This window comes from Adelges cooleyi, unplaced genomic scaffold, assembly GCF_023614345.1.
Source record: "Adelges cooleyi isolate 19-005CV unplaced genomic scaffold, UGA_ACOO_1.1 ACOO_flye_CR_arks_rails_tigmint_CR_PRNA_118, whole genome shotgun sequence".
NCBI classification, from domain to species: Eukaryota; Metazoa; Arthropoda; class Insecta; order Hemiptera; family Adelgidae; genus Adelges; species Adelges cooleyi.
Genome location: NW_026095771.1, coordinates 1,722,867 through 1,732,456, shown reverse-complemented (window position 1 = coordinate 1,732,456; position 9,590 = coordinate 1,722,867). Strand labels below are relative to the sequence as shown.

General features: G+C 30.4%; 2 protein-coding genes across 3 annotated transcripts; both read left to right on the top strand.

Annotated features, from left to right (window-relative positions):
* Positions 1-1,220: 1,220 nt before the first annotated feature.
* LOC126847739 (uncharacterized) lies at positions 1,221-3,806 on the top strand. The gene is made up of 4 exons (XM_050588120.1): positions 1,221-1,382; positions 1,710-1,756; positions 2,430-2,514; positions 2,993-3,806. Exons 1-4 carry the CDS (start codon positions 1,322-1,324, stop codon positions 3,400-3,402), a joined length of 603 nt encoding a protein of 200 aa, XP_050444077.1. The 5' UTR covers positions 1,221-1,321; the 3' UTR covers positions 3,403-3,806.
* An 877-nt stretch (positions 3,807-4,683) lies between these two features.
* On the top strand, positions 4,684-9,283 carry LOC126847743 (uncharacterized). 2 transcript variants are annotated; one of them, XM_050588133.1, is made up of 6 exons: positions 4,685-4,875; positions 6,056-6,159; positions 7,029-7,097; positions 7,315-7,401; positions 7,812-7,896; positions 8,723-9,282. In XM_050588133.1, exons 1-6 carry the CDS (start codon positions 4,812-4,814, stop codon positions 9,115-9,117), a joined length of 804 nt encoding a protein of 267 aa, XP_050444090.1. In that variant the 5' UTR covers positions 4,685-4,811; the 3' UTR covers positions 9,118-9,282. The 2 variants fall into 2 exon arrangements, with proteins under 2 accessions (XP_050444091.1, XP_050444090.1); XM_050588134.1 differs by lacking the exon at positions 7,029-7,097 and having other exon boundaries at positions 4,684-4,875; positions 8,723-9,283.
* Positions 9,284-9,590: the final 307 nt, after the last annotated feature.

Here is a 9,590-nt window from a genome sequence, read left to right as displayed (position 1 = left end):
AAGACTACCCTGTCGTCCCCATCTTTAATCAAAGAGACGAGTTCTCAACAGCCGATTACACTAACTTCAACCAATTGTGAAATCAAAACTCTCAACACACACAACACCCATCATGCACAAATCCTATTAAAAATCCCTATTGAGACCTATTTATACTTATGCAAATCAAACTTGAGGCTGTGCCAAGTCAGCCAAAATTCCAACTATTCAAGTCTCTTAGTCAATCACCCTCAACATGATGACACATAAATGACCCTATGCAATCTTGTTTGATGCCAAATCCACTGTCTACACCGACATTACAATTGATACCATCCACTAACTAGATCCTACTTATTTTATTTTGCTAGTAACATGGGTAGTAAAACATGTTTCTTTTATAATAAACAAATAACAATAAATAATATACTATGTATACTTATTTTAATCTGGCTGTCAATTTGATTCTAATTTCAAATACAACCTTTTGTGTAGGTAGGTACTTATATTGTTGGTTAATCTATGTTAAAAATAAGATCACCGTGTACTTGACATCATGGTCAAAATATTTTATTTAGATCAAACATTGGCATGGAATCGATTTTTGTGTGGGAATTTAAACATAAAATGTAGAAAAATATATATTTTCTTTTAATATTTGCTACGTGAAAAGATTTTTTAATACAATTTTATCCTGCATTATACAGTACAGGTTTAGCACAACGGAACGCCCTAAAGAGTTGGGAAAAAAAGGTTGTAAGTCAAGTGCAAATTCGATTTTCTTTTACACACTTTACATTGGCTTATTGCTGGTGTACATTCATCTGGGATCGTGTATTGTCAGCCACTAGACATACAATACTAGAGATGGTATTATATACCAATTGCACACAATGCAGCTCACAAGCAGTGTAATAACGTGGTGTATTCAATAGCAACGTTGAACGAGACCGCTCTCATAGGATACCTATTTAAAGGCCTAAAAGCACTCACAAAATATTAAGTTTATTGAACTTATTCGACAATAATATATACTACTAGGCTTTGGTTTTTGGTAGCCACTATAAAACGTGTAATTATATCTACAGTATTAACGCACTATGTATGCGCATTAAACAACAACTGTTTACTTTGTTCGAAAAAAATAATTAATAAGAACAATTTTGACAAGTTTCGCCGTTCACTGTTTGAATAGCTGTTAGTTAAAAAATATTTTACCTAAGTGTTTTTTTTTTTTAATTGTACACTGTAGTAGCTCTCTTTAGAAGCTCTCTTAAAGACTTTAGCGTTGGTTCTTTGTTAAAAATTTTAACTATTACGATAATTCTCAATTAAAAACATTATGATCCAGTTAAGATTCGTGTTATATTTTGCTTTTGCAATATTAACAATTGTGCACCATGGTAAGTCGCACTGTTTGATATAGTCATTATGACAAGCACAGGTAGAATACAGAAGTCTCTTTCATTGACAGGCTAACTATAATATATTTTTTAATTTTAATAATTTTTTTTGGTTTTTTGCTGCACGCTGCTCGATCATAATTTGTATCCTATTTATATTTTTCTCTGCATCATTTGATTCGCTAAATTAAAATAATTATAAATTATCTGCTACCGGGCAATATAGGCAAAATCGTATGGTAGCACACAAGAGCAGTGTTGCCAAACTTCTAGGACACGTATCAAAAGTGTTTTTTTAAACATATGTTATTTTTGTATTTCTTTAAGACGTGGCAGCAAATAGCAGCAGCTCGGAAGAAGCAATTGAAAGTAAAGTAAGTAATCGATAATCTTAACGCGAATGTTATAATGATATTATACAACGTAAATTTATTAGGAATATGATGAATAGGTATGTAAAGGCCCGTTGGCGTTTATTTTATAAAAACAAAATTAAAAGAAAAAAAGCAATATTGAAAATAGATACCAAGATAGAAATTACTTTTTAGGCATGAACATTTGTTTTAATTAATTAACGTATAATCAATTATTTAAAAAAACAGTATTTAATGTTAGATATTAATTTTAAAAAAATGTGAATAGTAAAAGATTACTACAACGTAAAATAGTTAAATGCATCTTTTAAATCTCCAATCAATAAACGAGTGTAAAAGTAGTACTTACATAATCAATTTTACCTTGAAAAATTATATCGTATCTTAAAATTTGCCTATCTTCCTATAATTCACAAATAGTGTTTCAGTTTTTTCGTCATGAGATATAAATGTGGCCAAGTAATAAAAAAATCGTATTCTATTATAACATTAACAATCTAAGTAGTGCTCAGTAAAAAGATATTTATTTATTTTCTGTAAACAATATTGTAATATTTATTTTTATAAATGATATTTACAGAGCAAATTATATGTATATGATATAAATGTTTAATTGATTGTAAAAAATAACTCACGTGCAACTTTTCAATTGTATTTTTTTTTATATATAAAGGACAGGCGTTTCATCAACGAAGCTTGCAATGACTTGTCCACCTGTCTGGAGGAAAAAAATTTACATCTATTATCTTCCTGGTTCAGTAATTACCATTTATTTTATTCTTATATTTTAAATTAACATAATTTTTAACTCGACAACTATAATAACAGACGCTGAAGCAATTAAATGATAGATTTTGGGAGGGAGCTTGCCTATCACAACAATGTCAGTAGAATATTAAGCTAAGCTGCTATTTTATTTAATTTATATTACATTTCTTAATATTACAACCAAGGATATTCCCAACAAATTTGGTACTAATCAGACTATTTTTTTTTTTAAAAAGAGCATCGTAATTTTAAATTAAAAAATTTGTAATTTTTTTGGAGTTTTTTTCTCGATTTTATAGGGTAAGGGCAGATTTTTTTTAATGTTTGGCCTAAAAAAGTAGGTACCCTACAGTTACGGTTTCTGATCTATTGAGTTGCTGTCATGTTGTATAGGCGATAAAGTCAACAATAACATACACAAATGTGTTTACAAATAATATAATCTTTATACTTTCCATGTATTTCAAGTGCTGGGCGTCTCGATTTTTCCACTGACGTACGAAATACTACAATTGGAAAAGAAAACAAAAAAAGCCTTAGATGAAAAAAAACGGAAAGGGATACGTCAATTGTGTCCTGACGTTATGAAAGACGAAGACTTTGATGTGGTAAGATACCGAGAAAATTGTCGAGATTGGGCAGACGAATGTTTTAAAGAGTATGTATTGGATATCATATATCCTAATCGCAAAGGTCGATCGCCCGAAAAACCACTTGTTGACCAGGCGGGTGACGTGGTGGACGGAGAGGGCGAAAAGATTTATTATAAATGGGAATTCTTCCCAGGCGCTGGAAGCGATTTATTTACAAAAGAAACACCGGAAGCAACATCTTCTGCTCATCCTACTAGAATTGTTCCCGTTAGAAGACGTCGATAAAAATTTCTCACCCTCGTTTACAAATTTTATGTGAAACCAATTGCACCGACCCTAAAAATGTTGCACTCCTGAATTTAAAAGAAAAAAAATTATAATAATTAAGTTTTCACTGAGTTTTGAATGATAATATAATTGCACATATAAAACATGAATATTGCACACCTGAAATTTAAAATAAATAACCAAATTTCGGAACACACTGCAATATCATAATTGATATTTTTACATTTAATGTACTTAAATTGCTATATTCTACACACACACTATAGTATTATTGTTCTTTATTATTTTTATTGTATTATGAGTTTTATATTATTATAGTGTTACCATTTAATGTTATATTTCTTGAACTTTGTTATAATATCATATTATCGTTCGCCATTATATTTTATGCACTTTGCAAACATTGTATTTTTATTAATTTTTATTAAATATTATATTTTAACGTGTGTAGCCACAAGACATTTGAAATTATAATAGCTGTGATTGATAAATATCCCTCCAATATGTGAATCTGTAGATGGTAGCAATATTAAATAACGATCGAAATCATTGTAAAGGCAATAATGCGGTCGGACAAATATATTTTATACTGTTCAGTTATTAATGCATTAAAAACAAACGAACATGGTATAAAGTTAGGTGTTATAATACTATGTATTATTATAATAATAATACTATGTATTATTATAAATTCGTATAGCGTCTTATACAACTACATCAATGTGTCGTTAAACCAGAAATGGTGTAGGGATTTGATAGAAATTGGATAGATATTTATTAAAAAAACGTATAAAAAATCGAGTGAATAAAAAAACCATAAAATAATCGATTAGCAATTGGTAATTAAATAATTATTTTGAAAATTTAAAAAATATTTTGTATTTTATATCTTTAACATTGCTATCCATGGACATACATCATTCGAGTAGTACCTCTAAATTACCCGAAATCGTATGCGATTGGTACTTTGGTGAGTCAAAAGCTGAAAAAATCAATTTATTCGACCACAAAACCGGATAACCCGATAAAATATCTGCCGATTTTCCACCTTCAAATTGAATTGCCATAACGGTGACAATATTTTTATCGAATAATTAAAATTCATGCCTTTATCCCGAAATTATGGTCTCATATTAACGCACTATGTTTGCCCGGTAAACAGCAGTTGTCACATTGTAAGAATAATGTAATTAATAAGACAATTTTCGACTAAAGCTAACGGCGTCCCCTTGTTTGAATAGCTGTCATTATAATAAATTCTAGACTTTAATTATTTTACTTGCGCTGTTACAAAAATTGTACACCGTTGCAGCCGTCAAAGAATACACAACTGAAGTTTTTATCATTGCTCATTTGCTAAAACGTTTTACTCATAACAAGTAGTTTCCAATTAATATAATATCATTATGATCGATTTAAAAATCGTATTGTGTTTTGTCTTTGTGATTATTTTCACAATCCTACACTCGGGTAAGTCGCACTGTATAATATTAACATTATGACAAGCACAGGCAGAACACACGATAGTCTCTTTCATCGACTGTCCTATTATATTATATTTTATCTTCTCTTCTTCTTGGGTTTATTGGGCCTTTATGACCATCCCGTCTCACAACCAAGCTTCCATCCTTCTCTGTCCAACGCTAGATTTCTCCAATTGGAACCACTTCCCCCATCTGTTCGACATCCTTTTTTATAACATCTTCCCAGCGCATTCTTGATCTTCCCAAAGGTCTTTTACCTACAGGATTTTTTTCAATCACTGCACGTAGTAGCGGATTTTGGTTCCTCCAAGCATCTGGCCAGCCCACCGTAGTCTTCTTCTTCTGATAACCTTCAATACATCCAAACCACTATATAATGTTTCCAGCTCTATATTCTTTCTTCGTCTCCACTCCCCAGTTATTTCGTCCCTGACTGGCCCATACATTTTCCGCAACACTTTTCTTTCAAAGACAATGAATCTGTTTTCGTCCATTTTTCTAAGTGGCCTTGTTTCTGATCCATAACCGGTCGTATCAGGGACGTATATAATTGCTCTTTCATTCTTCGCGATATTGCTCGTGAAATTAGTACCTTAGTAAGTCCATAGTAACATTCATTCCCAGCTTGAATTCTCGCTGCTACCTCGTTTGCTACATTATTTTTTTCCGTCAAAATAGTACCGAAGTGTTTGAACTGTTCAACACTTTTAAATTCATAGTGATCTATCTTTATGGACTGTCAAAAAGGTAGCCCTCGTCTACTCAAAAACATATACTCCGTTTTTTCTTCGCTTACGTATAGCCCTACTTTTGATGCTGCTTTATTCAGTCTACTGAATAATATCTCCAACCTATCTTGAGATTCTTCCATCAATACTACGTCGTCTACATAAGCTAATAGACCTACCGTCGTGTCTTATTATATTTTATACATTTTACAATTCTTTGGTTAATAGCTAAACTTAATCTTAAACATCTTAATCTATATCTTTCTCCGCATCATTTAATTGGCTAAATTAAAATAACTGTAAATTATCTACAAACTGCAACACCATGTTAAGGTAGCCTACGTGAGCGTCGTTGCCAAACTTCTAGGACACGTATTAAAATACCAAACGGCCAAAACGTTTTTTTTTACAACATGTGTTATTTTTGTGTTCGTTTAGGCGAGGCAATCAGTGGTACCAGTTCGAGTGATGATACGGAAGCGACAGTAATCGATGACACTATTTGCCTATCCGAATCCGAATCGGACAACAAATCCGGCAAAGTATTAAATACCATACACATAGATATGCACTTTAATAATTTATTATAACGTTTTAATATAATCAAACAAAGTAGTCATTTGAATACAGTATTTAATTTTCGGTTAAGCATGTTGTATAACATTATAATACACAGACGACCGATTACATATTTGGTTCTGAGATGTGTTATGGAAATGAGTACAATAAAAATATTATTTTTTATTTATTTTTTTGCTATACACATTATTATAAGAATTTGTTTTATTAAAATAAGAAAGGGGTAATAAGAATAGATACCAACTTGGAAATTACTATGTAGGCACGAACATTGGTGTTATTGACTTTGTTATTCGATCAAACAATGTAGTCGTTTAATAACAGTATAGTAAATTTAGCATTTAGTATCTAAAAAATAACAAAAATATTGTATGATTATATAATTAAAGAACCTTTTATAGGGTTACATCAATATCCTATGAAACAGAAATAGTGTTAGTCAAAATGATAGATAATTTAAACAAGTGTGAAAAAAACGATTACTACAATGTGAAACAATTTAAGGCGTTTTAAAAAAAAGCCAATCGATTATTAGTTATGGAATTATTATTGACATAATTATTTGTATCTTGAAAAAGTAGTGTTATATATCTTAAACATCACCTATCCATTAATACACAGATTGCATCTTACATATTTTGTTATGAGATAAAAGTTGTCCAAATATTAAAAAATCGTACTTCATTATTATTCCATAAAACTAATAAATTGTAAGTAGATACAATAAACTACTTTTCAATAAAAATGTTATTTTTGTATACATTTATAATAAAACTATACTATACACTATATTGTGTAATTATATTATACATATTTTTTTGTTTATATAAAGGATATGTCGACAATTGGTAACAACCCAACAATTAGTGTTGCCGGTAGTGAGGCCGAATCATCAAATCGGGTAAAGCCAGCTTTAAAACTCGATTGTTATATTGATGATACACAACCTAATGTTAGGCAGGAATACGATAAATATGTAAAAATCAGTAGGAATTTGTTTTATTAAAAAAAAAAGGGATGATAAGAATAGATACTGACTTGGAAACTACTATGTAGGCACGAACATTGATATAATTGACTTTATTATTGTACATTAAATTCCATGTTTTTTTATAAAGGACAAGGCATCTAGTAGCAACAATGCAAATGAAGAAATAGAAGCGACAGTTGATGGTGCCGATAGCGAAGACGAACCAGAAATTGAGGTAAATCATCAACCTCTAATCTTTATATTGATGACACATAACGTAAAGCTAGGAAGGAATATGATGAATATGTAAAATTCAATTGAAGTTTATTTAATTTAAAAAAAAATTGAACAAAATATAGTATTGAGAATATATACTGACGTGGTAATTTCTTTATAATCACGAACTTTAGTTTTTTTAATTGTATTTTACAATCAAACAATGTAGTCATTTGTATTGAGTATTTTATGTTCGATTTAGCATACCGGGTTTATATTGGTTTACTATGACCCAGTCAATAACTTAAAAGATATTAAACTTATTTCTAATTATTTTATAGTCTGTTATTATTAGTTGAAATTAATAATTATAAAAAAATAAATTAACCAGCAGCTTTACATATGCATTTTTGTTTTATTTACATGAAGGACATGCGTTTCATCCACCAAGCCTGCAAAGACTTGTCCGGCTGTCTGAAGGAAAAAGGATTATATCAATTGTCCACCTTGTTTAGTAATTACAAACTATTTTTTTTTCCATTTACATTATACGAATATGATTTTTGATTCAACAATTAAAAATAGCCATTGACCAAATTAAATTAAGGACGAAGTGAGGGGAGAGTTGACTGTGACAAAAATGTCGGTAAAAAACGAGCTAAGCTCAGTTTGGACAAAGCTCAGTTTGTATGCCTCTTATTCTGTTAAGTCAATACTCGATTTTGTGATAATACAATAATTTCAATTTGATACTTCTTACAACAGTACAATACCGTTTTGATCCATTTGGGCTAGACTTAGCTTTTGGCTATGCTACTTTATATTTTTTGGTCTTGGTAAAAATTGTATCATGCGACTACCTTGGGAATCTAATATTGTATTTAGATTTTAGAGTGAATACAATATTTTAGCAGATTTTTTTCTTATTATATATGTTTAAATAAATTAACAGAAACTATGATTTTTTTAACACAAATACTGTGACATACAGCCTTTAACATTTTACAACAATCAACACATACTTTGTTTAGTATTAATATGTAAATATAGCTACAAAATAGTCAACATTTTTTCAAATATATTTAAAAACCCGTAAATTCCAAATAAAAAAATCGACAACGCTTTAGCAGCGTAGTCAGCTTGTTATCAAATTTTAAATTAGACGTTTAACGCATTTAAAAATTTTAAGTTTTAAAACCCCAACATTTTCATTTGTTTTCAACAAATTAGTGTCTTAAGTTAGATTGATATTATGCTGTGTAGGTGATTAAGTTAACAATTATATTATTGCAACTTTTTTTTTTTAAATCATAACGTTTATACTTTTCATGTACTCCAAGTGTTGGGCGTCACGATATTTCCGGTGACATACGAACTACTGGGTTTGGATAAGACACCGGAAGTCTTGGCTGCAGAAAAATGGAAATGGATAGAAACTCTATGCCCGGATCGCATGACCGACGATGACATAAAGTTAACGAAAACCCGACAAAACTGTCGAGATCTTGCAAAGTATTGTATTACCGAATATGTAAAGGACATCTTATATCCCGGTCTTAAAAGTCGACTGCCACTTGAAGCGAAAATCGACAGCTTCGGTAACGCGACGGACACAATTAGTGGCAAAGTGATTTATAAGAAAGCCGAGTTCTTTCCAGGCAACGGCCATGAACATTTTAAGAAAGAACCAATTCTCGATCCTCCCACTGAAACTGTTCCCGTTGAACGTTTATAACAATTTCTGTACCTTCGTTTCAAGTTTAAACCAATAATCGCTATGTATTGTTATTCTATTTTATGCACTTAAATCGCTATATTTAATTCAAGTTATATTATTGTTCAACATTATTTATTGTATTGTGAGCTTTATACTATTATTATAGTGTTCATTCATTCATCATTATATTTTATGCACTTTGTTTTTTTTATTAAATATTATATTTAAAACATTTATATACTATACTATAGCGTGTAGGGCGGTAAAGTCACAAGACGGTATAGGAAGAATAATTCATGCGGATGAGTTTCAGATATATACATGTCCATAGCAGTATTTAATATCTATTGAAATCATTGTAAAGGTCAAAAGGGATTTCGCTTTGTAAAAAACATTTTAGCTGCAGAATTTCTAGAAAATTGTGTATGTTATAGCCCATCTTTACTCTTTAGATCTAGAGTGATCCAGATCTCTGATTATGCTAAAGTATC